The 26283-nt window shown below is 54.8% G+C and overlaps 1 protein-coding gene across 2 annotated transcripts in view; it reads right to left on the reverse strand.

Annotated features, from left to right (window-relative positions):
* SRRM4 (serine/arginine repetitive matrix 4) overlaps nucleotides 1–24195 on the reverse strand; it is a 48501-nt gene extending 24306 nt beyond the window's left edge. For both annotated transcript variants that reach the window (XM_027696741.1, XM_027696740.1), the window contains exons 1-4: nucleotides 24001–24195; nucleotides 3849–3992; nucleotides 1452–1532; nucleotides 750–821 (exon numbers count right to left, since the gene is read on the reverse strand). In XM_027696741.1, coding sequence (XP_027552542.1) covers nucleotides 750–821; nucleotides 1452–1532; nucleotides 3849–3992; nucleotides 24001–24131 — 428 coding nt within the window. In that variant the 5' untranslated portion in view covers nucleotides 24132–24195. The remainder of the gene's footprint in view (nucleotides 1–749; nucleotides 822–1451; nucleotides 1533–3848; nucleotides 3993–24000) is intronic.
* Nucleotides 24196–26283: the final 2088 nt, after the last annotated feature.

The raw sequence follows: 26283 nt of genomic DNA on the forward strand, positions 1-26283 counted from the left end.
GCAAAAGAGCATAAGAATCCCTCCTTGGGAAGAAACTGTTTTAAAGAAGTTCCTATATCCTTGTCTCTGCTCCTCTTTAAGACTGAAGCTCAACTTTTCACCCTGTTTTCCATTTTTGGTAGTTCTCTCTTTGGTTCAATATATTATAAATACATGAACTTTCCAAGGAAGATGGTATCCACTGTTCTCTTCAAATATTGGTTTAACAGCTGAGAGAAAACAGTGAAATATTTGCAATTTTAAAATTTAATCATACTCTGAATTAAAAATGGGCTTCAGAAGGGGAAGGTGGAGGCAGTCACCAGAGCTAGGAGAGGAGACTGAGATGTGAATGCAGGGAGCTTGTCTGAGCCTTTTCCTAGTCCTGGCACTTTCTGCAAGCTGGGAAAGAAGGGACAGGGACCAGTGCAAACCCTGAGCACCGATCCCATTGGCATCCCAGAGGATGAGAGCCACATGAATAGGACAGCAAGGACAGCAGGCTGATGCTCCCCAGACCTCTTGTGGATTTGGTTTGTCTGTCTCTCTGCCCCCACACCCCAACAGCACATGTTTATCTGTTTGCCCTGGGTGGGCACCCCGTTCTGTGCCCAGAGTTCACCTCCAGGTGGCCATTGCTGGCAGACAGAGCCTCACACCTCTCTGCCAGCTGGGCTCGGCAGCTGCCCGAGGCAGCTGTGCCCTCCACCTCTTCTCCAAACCCCCCAGCAGCTGCTGCCAGCTGAATTACGTTTTCAAGGAAAAAATACCTGTTTCTTTTTCTCTTCTTGGAGCTTTTCTTCTTCTTCTTCTTCACAGGTGAGGGGCTGTAAGAGGGAGACCTGAGGAGACACAGGGGCATTAGGAACCACAGGGCTCCCCAGCCCTCACCCCACCACCAGCAGCACCCTCAGGGCAGACAGAGGCTGGGGGCTCCCAGTGGGAATGGGATGAGTCCAGGGATGAGCCTCAACCCAGCTCTGCTGGCCTGAGGGGAGGGTGAGAAGATGGCGGCGCTTCCCTGGGCTGTGGAACCCCCAGCCCCTCATGCCTCCATCTTACACAGACCCTCTTCCCTCACACCCAGCCAAGGGCTTCTGTCCCCTCCTATCCCACGCAACACCATGGCCGCCCTCACCTCCTTCACTGACCCTCGTCCCTCACACCCAGCCAAGGGCTGCCCTGCCTGTCCCCTCACACCACTCACATTGCCATGGCTGACCCTCACCTCCTTCACTGACCCTCCTTCCACCACACCCAGCCAAGGGCTGTCAACCCCTCCTGCCCCTCATGCTGCCATGGCCACCCTCACCTACTTCACTGACCCTCTTCCCTCAGGCCCGACCAAGGGTTGCCCTGCCTGTCCCCTCACGCTGCCATGGCCACCCTCACCTCCTTCACTGACCCTCCTCCATCACACCCAGCCAAGGGTTGCCCTGCCTGTCCCCTCACGCTGCCATGGCTGCCCTCACCTCCTTCGCTTCTTGCGGCCAGATTTCTTCTTCTTCTTCTTCCCCCGGGCTGGTGGCGGCCTCTCCCCATCACATGAAGGGCTGAGGAGGGGGGAAAAACCAACAAACATCAAAAATAATAAAAATAAACCCTAGATAACTCCCGTGGGACTCTGTCTGCCATCCCCACCTCAGGGACATGGGGCACCAAGATCAGTGTTCATGGTGGACTCAGGGCACGAGTGATGCCTAATTACCCTCTAACAGATTAGTTGGTCACAGTTTAAAGGGTCTAATGGAGCTATAACAAGACAGCTACACCACAGCAATGCTGATTATTTAAAATATGTTTGCTAAGGTTAACGACTCTGTAACAGATTTATAGGTTTTGTTGCTCTTTGTAAATATGCTTTAAATAATTAATTGGCATTTAATTTGCACACAGTAATTATCACAACCAGATGCATCTAACTATAATAAAGACTTGACATGTGTTAAGTAGCAATTGATTAGAAATATATATATATTTATTGAGACACTATGGTAATTGAAGGAGATATGCATCTCTTATACAGTTGTTAAAGCTTGAAAATAAACCCTCCTGTAAATTAATTTCTTTTTTAAACATATGATGTCGAATTGCATTATGCTTCAATGAAAAGCAAATATCATGGTTAATTAATTCAGAGCACTGGGCTGAAAAAATGACAGATACTCTGTGGCTACTCATTAACTAAAGCAAATGCTTGTAGAGACAGGGACAGCTGGTGGCAGCCTGTGGATCCCCAGGTTGATCCCAAATCAGTCCATGGATCCCCAAATAGATTCCCAGGTGGATCCCCAAATGGATCCAAGACCAAAGCTTGTGGGGGCACAGCCAGCTCCCCAGGGCCTCTGAAGAATCACTGCTGGAAATGAGGGTGCTGGGTGTGTGCCTCAGTTTCCTCACTTCTCCCCCTGCCAGTGGGAAGAGCCAGGAGCAGGTAATGAGTGGAAGCAGCCCTGTGTTTGGAAAATGCTGTGGGATCTTCACTACAGAAACAGATCAAAAATTGAGCAGCTTTCTGTAGAAAGAACAAACGTTATTGCTAATAAAAGTCCTAATGCACAGCAAATGGCACTTTGGGGGGGGCCACAGCCTCCACCGCCCCTCAACACTTGATCAGCCAGGGCTTGAATTACCACCAAAATTACACTGTCATAAAAACCCAATTGCTTAGCGCTTTTAATATGCTTTGAAAAACAAAATTGCTCTCCAAAACAAAACTGCAAGTTAGTGCTTCAGTTGTAAACTGTGGATGAGTGCTGAGTGCTTCTGGTGCAGTAAATCGAAGGTGCAACCACAGCCCCACAGAGCACCCACAGACTCCTGCTTGCTCTCTTTTTCCTCCTTAGGATTTTGCAGACCAGCAGTAGCACTGTTAGGGGATACAGCACACTTTGGGCTCAGTGGGTCTTCTGTCTGCATTGAGGTAGAAATCATGCATTTCCCAGGAACTCTCATTGTCACTAAGCTCGGACACCTGCCCAGAGACACCCCAGGGTTGTGCTAGATCGGGGACCTGAGCACTGCTAACAGACTCTCTGTTCTCAGGATGCTCAAGCCCAGCTCCCACGTGCTTTCTCCTCTCACAGCTTTGGGCTCCCCAGCACACAGGTCTGGGTGCCCCTCAGCCCCTTCACCCAGGGGTACAGCTGGACCACAGCCAAGGGAAAGCAGGGAAGAATCTCTGACCCTTGGGCCACAGAGAGTTTCTGCAGAGCCCTTCTCCCTCTCCCAAGAGAAAAAATCTCTCTTTGATGTGGAAGCTTTCTCCCATGTGCTGATCTGACTTTAATTGTTTCTCCGTGATTATAATCAAAGTCTAATTAAAAATGTGCTTCAGATTATTGTTCCACTTAGCCTGAAATCTGAAGATATGAAATGTGCTTTCTTGCTCTTTCTTTGCAGCATCTTTAATCGAACGGAGAGGCTTTAATCTCAGAGATAGTTTAGCAGGCAGGGCTCAGAGACCCCAGATGCTTCACTTACAATGTTCCATTCATTTTTCTCCTCTCAAGTGATCAGGGACAAACAACAAGCTGATAATGAAGCTGTGTCCTAATGAAGCCAATGCTGCTGGTCTGATCTAGGCCTGGGGAGAGGGGAATTGCTGAGGGTGGTTCTCAGCAGACCTGGTAGTGCAGAGGGGTGCTGGCAGGTTGCCTGTAAGGAGGCTGTAAGAGCCAGCCCTGGAGTAGAAGTGAACTGCAGGTTTCTCCCTGCCAGCATGCACTGGAATTTCATACAATCACATGCACCTGTTGTACACTCACAGAGTCATTTAAGCCATCCCCAGCTCTGGATAAACAGCCACAGATGCCTCCCCTGCCACCCCTTGGCTTTGAGGTGACCCCATTCACAGCCCTGGCTCTTACCTGCTTGACCTGCGGTGCCCATGGTCTCGTCTCTCCCTCCCTTTGACACAGCCATTGGTGGTGGAGGTCTCCCTGACCACGCAGCTGCTCAGCTTTTCGGGACGTCTGTCCTCCGCAGGGTACGGCAGGCAGCCGAGTGTCCCACTGCCGGAGCAAGAGGAGAGAAAGAGAGCCATCAAGAGCTGTCCCTTCAGCTGGGATCACTGGCTGAGGGTTTCCCATGTCCTGGGGAATCTCCTTTCCTTTCCACAGGTAGGACCTGTGCTGCTGTGAAGGAGAGATGCAGGTTGCTCTCAGTGTTCAGCCCTGAAATTCTCCTACAAGGCTCCAACAAAATTCCCCATTTTCAGTCAAAGCTGCACCCCAGGCTTGCTGTGCTCAGCATTCAGAGGTGCCACGAGTGTCATGCAGCCAGGGAGCAGCTGGACAGCTCCATACTGCACGGACAGTCTGGAGCTGTCCAGATCCAATCCAACGGGGAAGGGAGAATGGGAGCTAGTCAGGACATCTTCTCCTGCGTCCTGGGTTTTAGATCACCAGCTCTGCCGAGACAGGACGGGCCTTGCACTCTAATAGAAAAAAACCTTTTGCATTTCAAATGCAGTTTTCCAAACCTGTTATTGCCCTAATAATACCTTGCCACACATCTTCATCCTTCACTGGAAGCAAACTTTTGGCAGTCAGGGAGCAGCCTTTTTCCCTGCTCCTACAAATAGGGTGCTGGGCCAGTGAACACAACTATTTCTGCTGAAAGCCCAACCAGGAGAACCTGGGGCAGCCCAGCAGAGCTAAGGGGAATCACCTGCATCAGGTCAGTGCCTGCAAGAGCCCTGGGAAGACCATGGGAGCTGGTGAAGAGCAGAGCCACTAAGTGGTCTTTAAGAACCACCAGGGCTTGTGCAAGCTGAAATGAAGAAAATAAGCCAAATGGAGAAAACAAACTCAAACAAGCCTGTGTGCAGACACTCGGGATGGAAGTAAATAGGTTTCCAGGTCCTGCAGATGTTTATTTCAAAGAATGGAAAGATTAATGGAAAGCCATAAGCTGTACCCAGCAGGGGTGCTAAGAACACTGAGGGTTTGATGTCATCCAGAGTATTATTTGAATAGATAAAACAAGTATTGGCATGTCCAGGCTCAGCCTGACTGTGGGTTGGTATCTGGGGTGGGTTGGATTCAGCTGGCACTGAAAGTGTCCCCGTTTCTTCCCATTACAATTCTGGAGCCAATCCCAGCGTTGGGTTTGGAGTTTAGCCATCCATGCCCAGGTCAGCTCTGAAAGGTCCCACTGCTGTGTCTGCCACCCAGCCTTCCTCAGCCCTTTGGAAAGCAGCACAACTAAGCCCCCATGCTGCATGGACCTCACCAGAGAAGGGGAAGGCTGGGATGTCCCTCTGCCAGCCCTGCAGCCATAGTGGAAGGTACTTTGGGCTGCAGAGACTGCCACAGCCATCACACGTGGGCCCCCTGTAGGGCCAGGGCTGCATATCCTGGGGGTTGAATGGGGCCCAGAGGGTGGTTAAAGACCAATGTGATGTTCAAAAAGCCCCAGTTAGGCATGAATAAAGTCTTGCATGTCCCAGGCAACATCGTACTGCCTGCCTCAGCCATGAGCAACACATTTTGGGGCTGGAGTTGGCACAGGGGCACCTGCAGAAGGTGTGTCTCCACCTGTTTTCTCTCTCAACAAGCTCCCACTTTCACTAATAGCTGATTCCTCCTTGGAGGCCTTTTTGTAATGCCTGAACATTTAAGGATGTGCACAGTCAAATACAAGGAACAGGAGTCACTAGGGGGAAGCTGGGTGAAATATTTCTGGCCCAGAACATGCAGGAAGTGATGGCCCCTCTGGCTTTAAAACTCTGTTACTCTGCTTGTAATAAATTCCCCAGTCCCTTCCCAACATCTACATTATTTTTAACCATCCAGGAAGCTACACAGTTAATCGCTTTCTGTGTGCAAGCTAATTGGCTTGTGGCCTTTCCCGAACCCCTTTTAAGAACAGGCTCAATCATTAGGATCCATTAAAAACGTCCCCAAATTAATGACCTGTGCAAAGTCTGAGCTGGATCCACTCCAGCAGTGGAGGCAGGAGGGTTCCTCCCCGGGCTGGCAGCAGGCTGAGACACCACTGCCAGGACCTGGGCACGGCAGGCAATGTCCTTCTCACCCCAGCCCCCACTCCCACTAATGGGATTTCCAGGTCCTGGGGTTAAAACACGTTGGCCTCAAGGCAGTCAAGGACTCCTGTCCTGCAACGTGCCAGGAACCGTTTCTTCTGGGCTTGGATGTAATTATCGATGGAAATAATTATTCTCCAATTCCATCAAAGGCTGGCTCCCATTCAACCAAATGTTCTCCTCTGATGGATGCTGAGAGTCACTAACGCTCTAAACTGGCTGGTAATCCCCTCGCGTTGAGCTCCGTAGACATTGATTGAATATATATATAAAACTGTATTTTTTTCTTATTGTCTTTGGTGTCTTTCATGACTGATATAAAAGTGATGCAGTTTGGTGTGAACGATTATTGTGGCCTCAAAGGAGGGATTATCACACATTCCCTGCTGCTCGTGCCTGCAGCAGGAAAGAAAAGCCCTCCGTGGGTGTTTTGCTGGAGCCGGCCCCAGGAGAGCAGTGAGGATGCTCAGTGTGGTGCTGCTGGAAGTGTGGGGCTCACTCAGCCCAGAGGATGGGCCAGAGCAGGTAGGAAGAAGAGGAGACAAGAAGGATGCCCAGGGTTTGCTCTGCTGGGGGACAACACTGCTCCAGCATCAGAGCGAGGACCACAGCCTTTCTGCCCAACACAGGTTACATGTTTTTCCCTAAGGATGCACTCCTGGCCACAGTCAGCCAGGCCACAACAAGGCAGCTGCCCACTCATCCCACTTGCCCTCCAAGTCTCTCCATTTCCATTTGGCTATTCAACCACTTGCATTCACTTTTCCTTTATTTCTCCCATGCAGAAATCCAGCCTGTCCATCAGACCTGTCCCAAAGCAGCATGCCTGCTCCTGATAGGAGACCCCCCACAGCAGGGCACCTGTGGGCTGCCTGCCACCAGCTCAGTGCAGAACATGCCCTGTGCCACCTGCTGCTAAGGTTGGCTCACCCTGTCCCTTCCCATCCCAGCAGTCTCCGGTCCAGGAGGGGTATTTTGGGCTCATGGCAATTTTTGCCAGGGTTGCAGTGGCTCTAAGGGAAGCAGCAGGCACACAGAGCTCTCACTTCTCCATCAGCCCAAGCCTTTCACTACTTTTTACAGCCCAGCCAGCCCATCTCCTCATTTTGGTCCCATATTTAGGCTCTCCTGTGTTTTCCTTCCCTAACAGAATGTATAGACAGCAGAGAGAAATGATCTGTTACTACTCTAATAGACATGATGCAGGGAAGGTCACTGGTGGGGAAAAACCCAAATATTCTTCATTTGAAGGGGGGTGAAATCACCATAAAACACTATGTACATCTGGAGGAGAAGGGGTGGGTGGTGCTAGCCTGCTGTGAGATGGGGAGGTCCCTGTTTATTTTTGCAAAATGCCTGAACTGCTTCCCACCAGCCTTTCCTAAAGGCACGTTACATTTCTGAATCCCACTGGGCTCCCTGCTGCCAGCAGTGCCCCACAGAGCCCCATCTCCTGAGGCCAAGCCATCCTGCCTCACTTCCCTGGGGAAGGGATGTCACCCCCAGTTTGTGGAGGCACCATGGAGGCCAGTTAACCACTGCCCTTCCTGCCCATGGATGGATCCTGGCACCCTCCAGAGAGGATGGGACAAAGGCACAAGGCGTTCTCTGCCTCAGGGAGCAGAGCTAACTCCCAAACCATCCCCATCCCTCCATCCCGGGCTGCCATGCTCCATGCCATGGCCAAGTGCCATCGCATCAGGCCATGAAATGTGGCACTTGGTGACGCAGACTCCTCTGGGAGCTGAGCCCAGCGACACCCGTCCCCTCTGGCCTCCCAGGGACGTGCAGCCAGCGAGGGTTTGGTGTGCACTTGACATCCCTGTGTGCTGACACCCCTGTGCTGCCGGGGCCGGGCACTGCCCTCCTCTGCCCGCAGGCTCCAGTGTCCCAGCCCAGCTCCTCTGCCCCAGCCCCACAGCAGTCTCCTGCCACAAAGCTTTTATCAGTCAGCCTTTTCCCCGCAGTAACTCATCTCAAGAGGAGAAAAGAGCAGGAAAATTGTCTTCCTAGTGACCTTTCAGCTGCCGGACCCTGGCACCAGGCCATGTCCCCACCCACAGCCGCACTGTCCATCGCCTCCCCAGGATGGGCTCCAGCAATCCCAGTCCCTGGTGGCCTTGCACATCCCGTCTGCCCTTCCCAGCTGCTCTGCAAGCAGCAGTGTAAGCAAACTGGGGCTGGATCATGCTAACCAAGCCCTTTTTTTTCCCCATCCTTTATTTTCCTTTGCACACACAGCTGGGTCAGGTGCTGGATGCACCCGGCCGCAAACACAAGCACTTCAGAGGCCCCGAACACTGACTGCACTTGGCAGGCCTGCACTGACAGCACTTCCAAGCTCAGGGCAGAGGATCTTGGAAAACCAGTATAGAAACTTTACTACCTTCCCCACTTCAGCCCTGAGTGGCTCCAAGATCCCATCTTCTCTATAGCCCCCAGTGAAAAGGCAGGAGCAGCTCGAGCCAACCAGAGCCCCGAAACAAAAAAAGGTTAAAGCATCTCTGATGAGCCTAATAGCTGTGAATGTTTAACTGGCATTAAATGATGATGGATGGATGCCTGGCCTGGGAACTGGGAACATCAGCCTGTGGAAGGACACAGGCATCCTGAGGGTAAGCAGGAGAAACCCGTGCACCCACAGCCACTTGCACCAGGGATGCTCTCGCCAGTTCTCCTGAGTAACATGCAAAAAGTGCAGAGATAGGTGATGGAATACCTCATTTTTCCTCTCCTTTCCTCACTCAGAGGTTTTGGCTGTGCAGGAGAGGGCAGGTGGTGGGTCAGGATCCCTGCTTTCCCATACCCCCATGGCTCTCTGCCATGGCCACATCCCATGTGCTTCTGCCCCAGGCTTCAGTGAGGGTGGTCTGAGCTGCTCAAATAATTTCTAAAACCCACCCTTGGTGCTGAGAAACCTTTTGGCGCTGGCAAAATGACCCCTTGATTTTCTCTCTTGGTCTCCAGCTTTGCTCATCTGATTGAAAAAGAAAACAGTCAAACCATTCCCTTGTCCCTGGAAAGGGAGGGGACAGAAAAGAGGGTTGTAAAGACATCTCACAGAAAAAACTCCAGCAGATGTGTTTATGTAAAGCTCTTTGAAATACGCACTAAAAATACCTCTTCAAAATTAGGAGAAGGGGAATATTGTAAGTGCTTCCCACAAGCACACACACACACAAACACCCCATGGCAGGTTCTTTCCCCACCTCATTCAACCCGTTATTATTAGTGCACCAGGAGCCCTGCAGTTTGTTATTGAAAATTATAATAGCAAATCACCGAGATATTTTCCTTGATTACACAGACTCCAAGCCAGTTCAATTTTAATCTTCTCCCCGCTATTTTTTTTTCTGTGCATCAGCAGAGGCACCAGCTGCAGAAAAGCACGTGGCTTTCTTGAGGCAGTTTAAACACAGAAGAGAAATACAATTCTGTAATATACATTTTTCGTCAAATTTTTGCCAGTCGTGACTCGCCTCCCCCTCCTGCTCCCGGGAACCCTGTGTCCTGCTGCAAGCCCGTATGTGGCAGCGGCTCCTTTTCCTTCTGGGACTCCAGAAAGGTTTAACAATTGCTCCTGGCACATCCCGGGCCAAAAAAGCAGCTTGGCTCTTTATTTTCCAGCAGTTGATTTACTATGCGTGGTTAGATCAGAACAGAGGAGCTTCCCTGCTGGAAGAGGCCCCGGTAGCGGCGCAGAATCGGTGCCAGATGCTCTGGGGGATTCTGTGAGGTTGCAGCCCACGGGAGGGCTCTGTCCTGGGCACCAGCTGGCAGTGGCAGAGGCTCACAGGATGGATGGCCCTGGCAGAGGGAAAAACTCCACAGGGGAAAGCTCCATGGACCAGGGTCAGGCACGAGGGCAAGCACAGCCTCTCCCTGCTCCCCACGGCTGGATCTCCTCCTCCCCAGCAGCACCAAGACCCCCGTTCCCTGTCTCGCTTCCTTCCTGAGCACCTGGTCACCTTGCAGGGCTTGGAGTCACTTCTCCTCACTGCCAGCAATCCAGGATGGCTCTGCTGTCTGCCTGCCAGCAACTGCAGAGACAAACCCGAGGAATATGGCACATGGGCACGTCGTTTCTAAAGAAAACCTGGACTGCTGCCCCATCTCAAATGGTTTCTACGGCATCTTGTGCCTCCCACGCTGCCGGCTCGGAGGTCCCTGCGGAGCTTCCTGCCCGTCAGCACCTGCACACTGCCGGGCCAGGCTTGCTCTCAGGGGGACAATCCTGTGCCTTTCCTGTCCTCAAATACTCCTCCTTCGACAAATACCCTGCTGGTTGCCATGTCTGTGTAGGAGCCAGTTTTACCCTCTCTCAGGAAATAGGAAAGGAGGAGCCTTGGCTGTCACAGGTGCCTGCAAATGCAGACAGAAGTGCTGACATCGCCGTGCTGCCCCATGGCACAGCAATCCTGCACATCCCTGATCCATGTTCTGGGGGACTCCAGGCTCCTGAGTGACCCAGGAACTGGTGTGAGGAGGGACTGGGGCTGAGAGCTTATGCTAAAACCTGCCATAGCCTCATGGCCGCTCTCCTCCTGGCAGGTCACAAACTGCACTCCCAGACCCCGTCCCTGCCATTGTCCCCAGGCAGCCTCAGAAAGCCATGGGGGCAACTGCTTCTGGGTGAAGGGGACAAGAGCTGATGGCCAGGCATGGGGGCAACCTGAAGCAGCCCTTGCAGAGCTTGTGATTAGGAAAAGTCTGGATCTGAGCTCAAATTTCTCATTAAATTCTCTCCCACAAGCACTGCAGGGCAAAACCAAACTGGACCATGGGCTGAGAGGGAGGGAACCCAGTGGCTGTGGTTGGGCACTTCCCAGCACAACACTGGGAGCCAGAAGCTGAGGAGCACCAGAAGATGATGTTTAACATTTTAGGAGGGGTTTAAAAAAAAATGAACTGAAGGATATCCTAGAAAAGAAGCACTTTGGCACTATCTGCAATGTGATCAGGCTGGAGGGCACCTTTCACGCCCAAGAGCTGCACAGTGCCAGACCCTGTTCCAGGGACCATCAGATGCACCCATTCCCTCCTTTGTCCAAAACCCTTGCTATCTGGCATGGCAAACAGCAGTGAAATAGTGTATTTGCCAATAACAGCTCGTTAAATTTTAATCAAATAGGGAATTGTGAGCACACAGTTACCAGGAGCTCCTGGGAGCGCTGAGAGATCACTTTAAAAATGAATTAGTAATAAGGCACGTTGGAAGCAGCAAGGAGAAGACGGCTGGAGAAGATCCACTTGGAGCAGAAATGCTGCCTTTGCCGCTCACATAAAGCTTTTTCCTCCTTGCTTCTTTTGAATTACCACTGGAAGAAGAGGGAAAAACACACTGGAAGTCCCAACACCGGGATAACTCCAAAAAACCAACCTGTTTATGCAGCTGCAGCCTGGCTGTGGAACTGCTCTGGGAATAACTCCGGTTGACTGCTGCACACCCCATCCCTCCATCCATCCATCCATCCAGGCTGGGGACAGGGACACTCAGGTCACTGCAAACCATTAATAAACCACCCACTGAGTCACTCAGGGGGTCCCCTGTGTGCTGTCCCATGTGTGCTGGGACACAGTCATGGTGTCACCTAGTGAACAGCAATCCCAAGGGCTCAGCTTGAAATAACTCCCAACATTAAAAAATGCTCAGACCCCCCCAGGACAGACCCACGGGTGCATCTGAATGGGTGTCCCAGCATGGGTGTTCAGTGGCATCACCTGAGCAAGGTCTGGCACAGCAGGGGTCCCTGGAAATCCTCCCGTTTGGGGCTTATCTCCTGAACTTCCATCCCCCCACGGTGCCCAGGGCTGCACTGCCGGGGCCACGCGGGGCCAGGAGGGTTCAGTGGCACTGCAAGAAGCAGATGTTCCCATGTGGGGAAGCGTGGGCAGCAATTACCTCCTGTGGGAAGGAATTAAGCAACGGATTTCTGCTGCTGAGAGATGAGCCTGCAATGTCCCCAGCCCAGGAAGGAAGGTGGCAAGTGGGATTTAACCCCCACGCTGGGGGCTTTTTGTGGCCAGAAGGGCTCTTCGCCTCCCTGTCTCACAACTGCTATGTCAGCTGAGCTGGGAAACTCACAAGTTGCTGCTTTAGATGGGAGGGTTTGGTTTGACTCCAATCCTCCTTCCTGTAACACCCTCTGGTCCTGTCGCAAACACCTCAGTGGTTGTGCCACCTACCCAGAAAGGACTGGTGAGGAGGTTTTCAGTTAGGGAGAGTTTCTGGGAAGGAAAACAGAAACCTTTCTGCTCCTGCTCTGCTCCAAGGAGGGAGGGGCTGGTATGGTTGTGCCATCCCTGCCACGTGGCAGTCATTGGGGTGATCAGTGCTGCAGCACCCAGGGCTCTGTGGGGGTCAGAGCCTGAAACAAACCTCCTTCTCTGCTCCCAAGACTTGTCCCCAACCATCCACACCACTCTGCGACTGTGAATATTGTTTTAAATCATCCCAAAAAAGAAAAGAAGGGATATTTTTTGGCTCGCTGTTTCCTAGGGGGAATGTTTGGAAGAGGCAGGTGGGTGCCCGTGGCAGACCCTGCCAGGAAGGGCTGCAGAGGATCATTTCAGATTTCATCCCATCCGTCTTTAATTGGGTGTAATAATAATTTTATTGCTTGCTGGGATTTGTGAGGCTGAACTAATATTTGTAAAATGCTTTGCTATCCTCAGCTGAAAGGCAATCCAGAGTGGCAAAGCCCCGGTGTTATTCACATTTGGATAATCCAGAATTATTCATAAACAAAATCAAGATTATGCAAATATATTCATTAGTTCTCGGAATACCTCCAGGAAAATAGAGGAATTAGTTTTGTTAACAATTATGTATTATGTAAGTGTGTGTCTAAGCACGCACAGACCCCGCGCTGGGGCGCGTTCGCCTGGGACTCATCCCGGGATCTCAGAGTACTGGAGAGCAAGGGCTTGGCCTGTGTAAAGCAACCACCTTAATTTTGGGATATCCTGATGCCCCACATCGAATGACAGCTCACACCACAGATCCCTGTGCTCCCCCAGGGTCCCACTGGCTGCTCTTCAGCCAAAAGAGCAGAGACACCCCCAGTATCCCCCCTGCACCCAGCACAGACAGCCCACACATGAGCACTGTCACCTTTTTCTACCCAAAACAGCCTTTCCTACCCAAATGAGGAGTTTTATGGTACATGCAGGGCCAGGCAGCTGCAGAAGTGGGATCTGGATGCAGCCCCCTCACTCAGGACCTGTCCTTTATGCCCAGCACAAGCCCTTGCATGATGCCAGCTTGTGCCCAGCCTGGCTTTCTGCAGTGTGTGACCATCTATTTGGGATGTGCTGGGAAACAGGAGATAAAGGTGCATTGAAAATACCGCATGGTTTAATTAATGCCACATGCCTTTCACTCTATAGGTTGTGTGCATGGTTAATTATTTTTATAAAGAAAATAATTAGTCCCAATCAAGGCAGAAGCTCTCCAGAATTACAGCTCATTAACCGCTCTCACATTTTTCTGTTCTATAAAAAGTCATGTGGTGCTGATGAAGATTATAGACCCTTGGAATCAGCATTAAATACAAATTCAGACAGTGTTACCATCCTATTACCATCAACTGCATCGACTTGGCTTCGATAATTGCAGCTGGAGATGAAGGGCAGGGATTTCTGCTCCACACAATCTCTGGAAACAAGCACTTTGCCCATTAGTTTGCCGGAAACAGTGTGACACCAAGCCCTGACTTGGCTAAGCGCATCCCCCAGGAGATGACAGCCACCAAGGAGAAAGGGGAAAGCTTTGCAGGGGATGGGAAGGTGAGGGGTGCTCAGGGTTGGTTCAGCTCCACCTGGCAGGAGCTGCCCAGAGCAGGGGGGACCATGCAGGCCCAGTGCTCGTCTAAATTAGGAAGGTGAACCAGATAACGATGCTGAAATCCGTCCTGTGGGCTGGGGTGACAAAGCCACCAATCCAGTGAATGGAAAGAGTCAGGAGATGCAGAGGGGACAAGGAGCAACCTTTAAGCAGTGGAATCATCCTCATGGGACATAGGGAAAATATGACATGACTGGATGCTCTTGTCAGGGATGGGGGAGCATCCGCAAGCGTCTCCCTCTGGACTGTGCTGGTCCAGGCTCTGTGCCGGGTCCAGCTCTATTGAACGTCGCAGAGACCTCGCTCAAAGCCTAATTGAAAGAAATCACAGCACATTAAAGGGAGCTCAGGTCAAATCAATACCAACGTGGTGGGGAGGGTGAGCAGGGGGAGCAGGGCAGTGGCTGTGTCCCAGCACCAGCTCAGGCTGTATCTATGGGCTCCACTGCCTGCTTTTCCTCCATGGAAAGGCAGGGTGAGACCCCCCGCTCCGTGTAGGACAAACCTGGCAGCAGCACAGGGCCAGGGTTGGCAGTGGCAGCTGGAGGCAGGGAGGGGGGCAGGGGAGCCACGGGTCCTCAGGATCCTGCTTTTCAGTTTCCATTAATCAGGGATGGATGTGCCTTGGGTGGCATTCGGAGCCCGGGGAGCCGGCAGGCAGCTCTTGGCCCACACGCCTCCACCACAAAATTAACCCACCCGTCCCCACAGCACAGCTCCCATGCCAAGAGCCCTTGAGCATCCCAGCCCTCTTGGAGAGATGGGGATGAGGAAACTGGGGCTGTGGGTGGAATAAACACTTGTGGGGAGCTCTGAAGGTGATGGGGTAGTAACTATTGCCACAAGGCAGAAAACAGTGGGAGCCAAACCTGCCACTGGCACATGCTGCCAGTGTTGTGCCTTTAGCTCTGTCCCTGCAGGTGCTGGGATGCTCCACACTCACAGCAAGGGCAGGGACAGGGACAGGGACCTGGCCATGAGGCACAGCCACACAGCCCCAGCACATCCCATGACAGGGACATGCCTGAAGCACAAAATAGCTGCATCTGCCAGCCTGGACTCTTAGAAACATCCAAAATCCCTCCAAAAGATGCAAAGGACATCCTTTGCCTTCACTGGCTCCTGAACCACATGTGGGAAATGTTTGGGAGAACACAAGGACTTAGTCCAAAACTGTGCCAACAACTTCTCCAGCAATCAGACAGAACAGGCAACTGAGCCCCTGCATTAAGGGGTGTCCTGGGATCCTGGGGGAGATGCAGCCAGCATGTCATGTGTCCTGCAGAGTTCAGCCCGCACAGTGACCCCTCAAGGCTGCCAAGGTCCAGGGACATGGCCAGAGGAGCTCACCAGGAGATCAAGCTCATCCTCCATTAGGAGACACAGGGCACAGCCAGGCCAGCGGCCCATGGGCTCCAGCACTCCCCAGCAGGTCAGGCTGCAAATGCCCCTTGCAGGGATTAACCAGCAGCTCTCTTTGTTCCTCCTCCGCTGGTGGTGCCCACCCAGCCCCCCACACCTCCCTCTCCCAGCACATGTTATCTGCCTGTCTCTCCACTCCAGAGGCCCTGCACCATCACCCTTCAACCCAGCCAACCCATGGCTGATGGGCACACAAAGGCAGGGATAGGGTGGGTGGTGACAGATAACCACAGACCCTGTCTAACACACAAGGAAGGGCAGGCGACACGTGGGCACAGGTCTCCTTTGTCGCTTTGGGGCTTTATTTTGTATAAGTTCCCGATCTTGGAGTTTTCTGGCGATTTAAAACCTCATCCCTTGGAAGAAGCAGTGCTGACCCCGCTTGTCTTGTTTCTCCCCATCATAACAAACCTGGCTGGGCTCTGATCAGAGCAGGGGGATTTGAAGAGGGCAAATGTTTGGTAGGGAATAGATTCCCTGAGTTAAAACACCAGCCTCAGGGGTAGATCTGCCCAAATCCCTAACTGCCTCCCACCCCCACTGTGCCACAGCCATCCTCAGGCCCACTCTGGTAGAGCAGGAATGCTCCGCTGGCTGCAGCCGATGGAGCCGTGGAGAATAAGCTATGATATATTTACATGCTATTACAGATTGGTGTTACACTTGCACAGCTTTGGTGGGCAGGGGGGGTTGTACGGCAGCTCCAGCTGACCCACAGATTAATGCAGCAGGAGCTCTTTAACTGTGAAATCTCTCTTAATGCAAAAATATTTCTCTTGCTGGGCAGTGGCTAATTCTTCATCCTGACAGTAATGTAGCTAAAATCCCAGCCTCCTACCCCACTCTCTTCTAGTCACCCTCCAACACACACAGACTCAGAGATAAATTCACTACAACCAGCCCATTGCTGAAGTCCCATCAAGTTCCAGCAGGATGATGCGCTGCTGGAATTTGGTGTTAGCGGCAGGGAAAACCCATTTTTTTGTCACTGCCTGTGGGTCTCAGAGCATTTTCAGCCACCTGCATGCGAGGTGGGCACCTGACCCCAGCCCTGGGGCCCAGCAGCACAAAGGCTCTTGCAGCCCATACCAGCACGTCACAGCCTCCCCTGCTCCAGGGAGGAGAGAGCAGAGCAGCTCCACAGGCAGCAGGCCCTTCCCACAGTGTCCCCTCTGCCCACCCAGGCACCCACTCAGGGGTGAATGCGGAGATGTCTGGGGCAGGGCAGCAGCTGCTTCTTCTTCCATATGTCCCCGAGACATAAATTAAACATGAAGTGTTAAACGGGTCATTGGTGGAGCTGCCTCCAGACTGGGGACTCATTTCAGTCCACCTGAAACACCAGTACAGTTTTTAATAGAGTTTTTTTTCCTTGCTTGTATTATTTTTTGTAAGCCCTTCCTGCAGTTCCCGCTGCGCTGGCAGGGAAAGTGTTCCCGCCGCGTGCGAAAAAACCTGCTATTTTTAAACTCCCAGTGTTTGTCAGCGCTTTCGGCTCAAGTGGCTGACAGAGAAACCAGTTTTGCAGCACCCGGTGTCCTGCAGAGGGTTCTGTGGCCTTTGCCAGGTGATGGTGGCAGCAAGACATGGGCACTGCCAGCAGTGTTGGTCCATCCCCCTGGCACGTGCCAGATCTGCGCCACACCAAAGGCCTGGCAGGGATGCCGTGCCATTGGGATCCACTGCTCCTGCCAGATTTCAGGCACCACAACATCTGTGCCTTTGCCCACACCTATAAAATCATTAAGCAAGGCTGCGAAGGCAAACTGGCTCCCTGGATTTGGCTTTTCTCCCTGCCCTTTGCTGGGAATGCCAAAGGGCTCCGATCCAGGCATCAAACGCAGCCCTGTTTTCCAGCTGATGGATCCATCAGGGATTGGGGCCATAGGAGGACCAAGGGGGTGGGAGCAGTGTGTGGGTCTCCATGGGGAAGGGAAGAACTGTGGGTCTCAGCAGACCCCCACTCTCCCAACAGCAAAGAGCTCCCAGGGGCTCACACCAGACATGGGGCTGTGGCAAATCCCTGGCACCCCCTGCAGCCAAAACAGGTGGGATTTGCTGGCCTGGGTCAGGCTTTGCAGGGATGAAGAGGTTTCAGTGCCCACAGGGAGAAAAGAAGGGAAAAAAAAAAAAAGAGAGAAAAGGAAAGGGTGGTCATGCACGAAATGATTTCATTTCAGTGACGCAGGGTTTGCATTTGATAAGTTCATCTTATAGAAAAATGAGCGTATAGAAAGGTGCAGCTGCCAGACACAGAGATGTGGGAAGGGGTTGGAATGGGGCTGAGCAGAGACACGCTCAGCTCCAGCCATGACCTGCTGGAAGGAGAAATCTCCCAAGCCCAGGGACCCAAAGGGAGAGTGGGGACCCCCCAACACACACACAGGGTGGGGTCTGCAGAGGCCCTTTCTGGGGACAAGCCACAGCAGGACAGGCTGCCCTGGATGGTGGGGGCAGGATGGTGACAGCAAGGAGACAAGAGCAGCCACAGGACCCAGCGCTGGGCAGAGGCTTCTTAGCAATCCCTGTCATCAAGGTCATCACTGCTATTTATTATTTAGGGCCCCACAGCCCTAAATATTCATTAGCTGGACGTCATGGGAGGGGTGTGAACGCGTGTGCAGGGTTCAAGTGTCCTGCTCTCTGGTCTCTCCAGGGATGGGAGACAAGGAGGGATGGGGGCTGGCTGGATGCAGTGTTGCTATGGGGGCATCTGCCAGCTCTCCCTGAGCCAGGCAGGGAAAGACTCCAGCCCTGCAAGACCCTAAACTGCTACATTCTGCCCTGGCTCCCCACACTTTGGTACATCCATGAAACAGCCTCACTCAAGTGCTGGGATGGTGCCGAGCCAGGGGGGAGACCCCATGACCAGCACAGCCCCCCAAAGTGCCAGACCCCACCAGTGCTGCACTCACAAACCCACACCCCTGGCATCTGCAGACGAGGGGCTGCCTGGCAGCCAGGGCAGTGTCTGCAGTGGCTTTGTTCAAGGATGAAATCAAATATTTCTACAAAATGATCCTCCAGCCAGCCAGTGGAGTTTCCCCCCCTTTTGCTTCCTTCCACCTGATTTCATCCCTCATCTGAAGAGATCAGATACGGTGCTTCCCCTGGCACAGCACGGGCACTGCAGGCCCCAGACTCCCCCCTCCCCAGAGATGGGGCAGCAGCAAGTCCCAGATCCAGGGAGAGCCTCACCCTGTGTTTCCCCACCAGGTGCTGTGGACCTTCACTCTCAGCAGCAGGGCCAGGTTGTGCCCATGTTCTTCCTGGTGACCATGGGAACTGGAGCCCCGGAGCAGAGCTCACCAGAGCTCTAAAATGGACTTTTACATGTCAGAAATGACCTGTCCCCAAAACCACCACATTTCCCACCGCCCCTTTGGTTGCCAGTCCCTGCAGTGCTGGTCTGGGGACAACTCAGCCTCACATTCACTTTGGGGAGCTTTCAGTTGAAGGTGACAGAGCCTCATGTGGTCACAGCAGGGGTATAGTGGGGAGAGGCAGCACTTCTGGGGGTATCCCAGTAGCACTAAGAAAGACCCATCCATGAGCTTGGGGTTCCTAGAGGGGCTTCCAGTGGCCTTTTCCCTGAATCCTTAGGTGCTTGTACACCTTCCCACGCCGGAGCACAGCACACCTGGCTGAGGTACCCATTGGTGCTGAGCCTGGCTGTGCTGCCTGGCACTCACTGCATCCCACCCAGCCCTGGCAGGAACCTCCATCCCCTTGTCCCTCATACAGAGGTGGGGACAGAGGTGTCCCTCACCCCACCAGGGAGGCCAGCAGGGACATGGTGCCCGGCACCAGTCCAGTGGAGAGGCAGATGGACAGGGCCAGGGGAAGGAGGAGGAGGATGAAGGCTCTGCGAGCAGCAGGGAGGGAGTCCTGCGGGCATCCCCTGCTCTTCCCCTCACTCAGCTGCCCGTAGCCTCCCAGCAACTCCCGAGCTGCCTAATTAGCTCTCCCCGCTCCCATCGCCGTCCAGCTGGAGCCGGAGGGCAGGGGCAGACAAAAGCCTCCCTTTTGACAGCCCCTCCAAGGAAGGGGCTTTTCTTCTCCCCCTCCGCTTTTCTTTTCAAGCCCCTCTCCCCCCTCTTGGGCCGGGGCCACGGGCTCATTAGCACTCGGGCTCGTTGGGAGCGGAGGGAGCAGATGGCAGCCAGGCGGCTGGCGCGGCCGGCACCGCCGCCGCCTCTTCCCGCGGAACAGATGCCCGACCAACAAGGGGGAGGATTAGCGGGAGTGGGGGACCATCCGCACAGCGGGGCTGCCAGCGGGGCTTCCTCCGCGGCAGCACACCCCGCATCGATACCCAAGGGCTGCCAACCCGCTGGGGACGAGATGGGCATCGGGGCCACCGGAAGGTGGCTGGGAAGCCAGAGGTTGGGATGGCCAAAAGTCACTGCAAAGGCCACACGGGAATGGCAGATGCCTTCTGCCCTCGCTGGGGTACTGTGTCCCCTGGCACTGCAGTGCCATGACTGCTCCAACCCCTTCCCAGTGCAGCCAGGGAGGACACGTCACCCTTGTCCCAGCAGCTTTGCAGCAGCAGCAGCACCCAGACCTGTCTCTGAGATCACCTTCAATGGCAAACCAGGCGGTGAAACTGGGCTTAATCCCACTTCAGCAACACATCCCTCCCTCCCCCTCCGTGCACGGTGCATCCCGGGGGATTAAGGGTTAAAGCACAAATCCCCTGCACTGCCCTGGTGTGACCCACTTAGACCATCTGGCAGGGAGGGAGGCAGGAGCCTCCTTTCCCCCAGCATCACTGGCTGCCCCGGGAACAAACACCAGCACTCACAGCCCTCAGCTCCAGCACTGCCCTCAAAGTGGATTTTGGATGAGTTTTGGGGGACAGGGCGGCTCATACCGCACTACCATGGCTGGTGGAGTGGGAGCAGGGAAGGCAAACACCCCCAAAAGAATCCCGCAAGCCCCCAGACTGCCATCACCTCTGGGTCCCAAGGATACTCTGAGGCGTCTCCCACCTGGTTGTCCTCAGGTTCCTGGCACAGGCACTGCTGGAACATGCAGCAGCACTGGGACAAGTCAGGCTGCTGAGTGGGATGGAGCTCGCAGCTGCTGTGCTGTGGCTGAGGTCATGGCCAGGGAAGAGATGCAGCCAAAAGCTCAGCCAAGAGGGAGGAAAGGGGATTCTGGGAATGGGGCTAGAGCATGGTGGTAACACCCATCCCCAAAGCCTGGGCAGAGCCACCTTATTGCAGGAGATTTAAAAAGCATTTTCAGTTCACAAGAGCCAAAGCCCCATCCCTATGGAGCAATGAGAGGGAGTGAGGGCACCCTGGCTCAGCAAGAGGGGCTCAGGGCAGGGTAGGTGGTCCCTGTCCCTCACCCCATCTCTCCCCAGCATGCTGGGCACACAAACCCCTCAAATCCCACACTGGGATTTCGTATATGCTGGAGCAATCTCTTGCAAAGGCAAGTGTGGGGTCAGCCCCAGCCCTGCGCAGCCTCCCCATACCACCCAGTCCCTCACCCCCTCCTGCACAGCGAAGCCTTTGCCAGACCCCGTGTGGGAAAAGGTTAATTGGAAAAGCCCCTTTCCCCATCACCTCATTTTTTCCTTTCACTCTGCAAACTGGTCAATAATCCATTTACTTTAGCAGAGCCCTGCTCTGGGCACAAAGCTGTGTTGGGGGCCGGATTTCATGCCCCACCCCAGCCCCAGCAGGATGAGGAGGGATGGTATTAATGTACTCTATTGTTCCAGGATGAACCATGGGTTTAGCAGAGCTTTAACCCCTCAAACCTCCTAGAGAGCTTGAGGGGAATTTTGATGGAAGAAGCTTTATCTCCAGAACCAGCAGGAAGGTAGTGCTGAGGGATGGGGCAAGGGCAGAGCCAGCTGGAAAGGGAGGAAAAAAATCACCTTCTGTCCTGGGAACGCCACCGCTGCCCCACAAAGATGCAGGACTGAGCCCTTAGCCCGGGGCACCCAGCAGGGATGGCTTTGGGCTATGCCCACTGGGGGGATTCCTGGCAGAACCCCCATGCAGCAGCTGAGCCCCTTGGCACTCCATGAGGGCTCAGGCTCAGACAGTAAAACTGATGAGGAGACGGGCAGCCCTGGCCTAGAAACCATGCCAACGTCTCCACCACTGCGGGAAGCGCGGGGCCGGATCCAGGGCAGGGTGTTTTCAGGGGACCAGCTGTCAAGTGTGGGAGAAAACAGGAATCCAGATGGTCATCTTAATTTTTCATTTGGCTAACTGGTCTCCCCATCTCCTCTCTGGTGCGCTCTGCTTGCTGGCACCGCAGTCATTTGCTCTTAAATTAGCCGGGAGTAGCGTCAGGGAAGAAAGGCCGATCCGAGCAGTGGCGCAGCGAAACCTTCCGGAAAAACAAACCCAGAGTGGAGCTGGGCACAGAGGCCACTACGAAAGGATCTGCTGCAAGCCATGGGGCTGCTCTCACCATGAATGGGGAGCAGGAGCCTGGCTCTGGATATTGCTGGGTTACGAGCCTGGTGCCAGCTTGGGGACATCACTGTGCACCCTGATGGGGACCCGCTGCAAAGCCCCTGGACACGTGAACCAGCCCAGGCAGCAGCCTCGGGCTCCTGGCAGAGCCCTGCGGGATGTGAGTCGAGCCAGCAGCCCTGATGAGAGGAGCTGGTAACTGCAGTCTCCCTGTCCCCACAGCCCTTGGTGTCAGCCCCCCGAGCAGCAGAGACGCTCTGTGCCTGGGGACAGGGGTGAGGACAGCGTGTGCTCCGTAGATCCCGGGGAGAGCCCCGCCGGGCTGACCCCGCTGGACACGAGTGGCGAGGGCAGCGGCACAGACGGTCACCCCGCAGGGAGTAGCCCCGGCCCGCGGCACACGCTGCGAGGAGACAAAAGGCGCCGGGCTCCACTGACACGGGGACCTGGCAGCACCGTGGCCAGCTGTGTGGGGCACACCCCGGCTTGGGGACCCCGTCGTGCAGGGTCTGACAGTGCTGAGGTGTAAACCATAGCAAAGCTGAGCTGGCGGGTCCGTTTTACCGCGTGCTGAGAGCTCCCGGCCGCTGCATGGACAGTTCCCTTCCTGCCAGAGCCGGCACTGCCAGCAGAACAGAGAGGTGCACGCGTTTGGGAACTTTTTAATGGAGCTGCAAACACCCCGAACTGCGGTGCTCAGCCCCACCAGGATGTCCGTGCACTCCAAACTGCCGTTTACAACCAGGCATCATTCCTGTCACCAGGCTGGCTGTATTTCCCCAATACCCCAATTTGTTGATGTATTTCACCTCCAACTGCAAGATATTTAAGCAGCACGGCTCATTCAGGCACCTTCAGGCAGGAGTGTGTGTGTGTGAGCCAGCACCCAGCCTGCCAACAACCCCTTTGGGTGCCGACCACAGCCGATGCAAGGGATGGAGAAGGACACCGTGGTTCCTCTCCCTCACAAAGGCTGAAGCCCTGCAAACGCTGCCTGCGGAAACAAGATTTGCTCTTCTCCTTCGGAAGCTTAAGCCGTGCCTTTCTCATTTTCCTACCCAGGTTAATGGAAATCAGAGAGACTGAAAAAAATTCATGCTCAACAGCGGGGCTGCAGGGGCAGAAGTGACCCCCATCCCCATTGTTGCTCACAGCCTCCACTGGCATGGGAAGCATCCGAAACGGCTCGCTCCCCTTGAGCTCTTTATTCCCTAGTACAGGCTGAGCCCCCGATACCCAGCCCACTGCAGACCAAGCCCCTCTCCTCTACAGACCCATCACCTCCACGGAACTTTGGGTTGTTCCCCACACCAGGTGAACAGCAGCCAGCAGTGTTAAAAACAGACCAAAGAGAGAAGACAACAAGCAAAAGCCTCCTTTCCTTATAAAAGCAGTGCAAAGAGGGTATTTTTAACCAGTACTGAGACAGTCAGCAAAATAAAACTGGTTTAAATTAGATTGTGCATGCTTGTGAGGAAGCCACATGGACCCTTGCCCATGTGACAGCCCGGCAGAGCAGCTCAGGGGGTACCTGCAGTCCCCCTGCCTTGTTTCATGGGTTTGCTCAGCCTCTGGCAAACATGAGGGGCACTGGCCTCCCCGGAGCAGGAGGACAGGGCAGGCATCATATGTGCAAAGCCAAGGCTGCTTGGCTGTGGGACCAGGGGGACACCAGCCCCAGAGCTGCCCCGGTCCATGGCAGTGACCAGGCTCCTTGGGCTGCACATCCCTGGGGTGCATCAGCCTCCCCTCCGTGACAAAGCAGGGTGCAGCTGAAGAGGGGCTGTTCCCCATCCCAGGCTTCACCTTCCCAAAGGTCCCCTGATGAAGGAGTAGTGACACAGAGACAAGACGACCAGCAGGACATACACCCCAGGGCTCTGCTCGGCAGAGATGGAGCTGGCCACGCTTTCTGCCTGATGCCCCCCACCACTGCCCTCCCTCCATAGCCCAGTTAGAACTTTCCAGACCCTCACTCTGCTCCCCTTGGTGTGCAGCAGTCAGCTCCTGGACTGCAAGCACCACCAAAGTTTCCCAAACCTGCCCTGCTCCAGAGCACAGCACCTGCCTGGGGAGGGGGCTCAGCCATACAGCATCCCTTTGCCCCGGGCATGGAGAGGATCCCCCGGGTCGTCCAACCACTAACTGGCTGGGGAGGGAGACACTCAGAACCCTCCTGATGTTGTGGAGGGGGCTGGGGGTCGAGCAGGACGCGGGGTCCCCCAGAGCCCCCCCTCCCATGCCCCCGCATCCCTTACCTGGGCAGCGGCTTGCGGGCGGTGATGCTGGCCACGATGATGCTCTCGGGTCGCGGCATGGCCACGGCTTTAAAGGTGCCTCGCCAGAACTTCTCGAAGAGCTGCTTCTCGCCCTGCTGCACGCCGGCCATGGCCCCCGGGCCCCCCGGCACCGCGGGCCGGCCCCGCCGCTGTCCGCGGTGCTGAGAGCGCTACATCCCCCGCGCCGCCCGCCCGGCCCCGCTCGGCTCGGCCCGCAGCCCGGCCCGCTGCGGGAAGTGCGGCCCCGGCCGCCCCCGCCTCCCGTTTTGTGCCGGCGGGGCGGGCAGAGGGGCCGGACCCGCCGCCGTCCCCTCCCCGGCACCGCCCCCGCCGCAGCTGCGCCCGGAGCGGCCGCGCCGAGCCCGGCCCGGGGAGGGGGCGGCTCCGGGGGACCCGCGGCCCCGCTCGGCAGGGGCTCGCTCCCCGCCACCACCGCGGGCCGCCTCGCTGCTCGCCCCGACCAGGTGGCTCTGGGGGGCTCCCACCCCCGCACAGACCCCAGGACTGTCCTTGTGCCATCCCATCATTACGTTCCCCAGCACAGGAGACACTTCCAGCTCTCTGCTGGATCGCGGGCACCCCCGCACTTTGCCCTTTGTGGGGCACAAACCCTCCAGGGCAGAGCAAGTCCCTGTCCCCCCACAGAGGTTACCAATAGCCTTTGTGTTTGCCCAGTCCCAACCAGGCACAGGGGAGAGCCTGGAGCCAAGAGCTGGGGGAGAAAGCAGCAGGAGGCCGTGGAGACCTCTCTGTCCATACCGGGACCTATATGGAAAAGATTTTGGAAGACAACCCCTTTCTTTCCTCCCTCTCCCCATCCATTCCCATTTATCTGGAATGGAGCATGCTGCTCCTGGCCCCCAGCCTGGGGCTGCATGGCAGCAGGCGGGGGAATCCCACAGCAGGGTCCCAACCAGCACAGAAAACAATTCCTCACCTTCCAGGGCAGGATTTGACCTGCTGGGACTGGGCGTATGGGAAGGGAAGAAGGGCTGGGGTGGTGCAAGTGCAGTGCTGCGAGATTTTCCTCAGCCCCTGCGCCGAGTACAATAAAAACGTCTTCAGGAGAAAATGCTTCTTCTACCAGATGCTTTGAAGCACAAGTAAAAGCTGGTGACCTTGGATGAATGAGACTCTCTCTATTGTGCCTCAGAAACCCGCATGATACGTTTATGTAAGCGGCGGGGGGATAATGGAGCCCAGAACAATAGGCAGTGGGAGCTGGAGAAGAAGGAAAATCACAGGGAAACTTAATCGCTTCTTTGCGATAAATACAAAATTAGCAGAAGGCTTGTTCTGGCAGCATTGTTTGCTAACTCCTCCTTCCCTGCCCCGTTTTGCTTCCTACTCCCAGTGCCAGGGCTCTGTCCCACTGATACCCAGGGTCAGACAGCCCTGAGCTGTGTCCCCACGCAGAGACTCACAAAGCCAGAGCCTCGGTGGCACGCGCTGGACAGCGCCGGCGGGATTTGAGGCCACGGACGGCTGGAGACGGATCCTGGGGAAGTGGCGGCAGTAGGAGCAGGCACGGATCCAGCAGGGCTTAGAGAAACGCTGTCAGCTCTGCCAGACATTGCCTAAAAGCCTGATAGGGAAGGACGACATTCATGCACAGCGGAGAGATGCTCACTGGGAGGCTGCTCCCCCCGGGAAACTGCCCAAGGGCGACGGCTGGGAAAGGCCGGTTGGGAGCTACAGCTCTGCTCTGGCCCAGGGCACACTGTACGTGCCATGGGCAGGAGGTGTCATAGTGGGAGCCCTCCGGGGACTGTCACGGCCAGGAAAGAGCAGAGGGAGCAGGGGAAAGGGCTTGAGAGGTCTAGATCAGCCACACTGTGAAAACACGGCTGGATAGGGCACAGACAGCACCCATGGCAGACACAGCAGGCACCCACCTCCCCAGAACAGCCACCACTAGGCCATCACTCTTCTGCAGCCATTGGGCAGGGACAGGGACTCCCCACCCAAGCAAATCAAAGCTTGGTTTTCCTGTGGCCCTTCCAGTCATTCCTGTAGCACTCAGCCTGTTCGTTAGGAACCTCTTTCCCTTCAGAGCACGTTAAGCTCACCAAAGAGAGATCAGGTGTGAGTACACACATGCCCTGGTCTCTGATTTGCTGGTGAATGACCTAGTTGTGGGGTGGGGGTCAGGCAGGAGCCTCACTGGCACTGTCAGCCCGAACCCTCCCCTTGTGGCTCATTAACCAAATACCCTGCAAGGCATCAGCATCCCCTGGGCTTTGCAAGATGAGTCCAACCACT

This window comes from Neopelma chrysocephalum, unplaced genomic scaffold (assembly GCF_003984885.1).
Source record: "Neopelma chrysocephalum unplaced genomic scaffold, ASM398488v2 Primary Assembly neopelma1_116, whole genome shotgun sequence".
Taxonomy (NCBI): domain Eukaryota; kingdom Metazoa; phylum Chordata; class Aves; order Passeriformes; family Pipridae; genus Neopelma; species Neopelma chrysocephalum.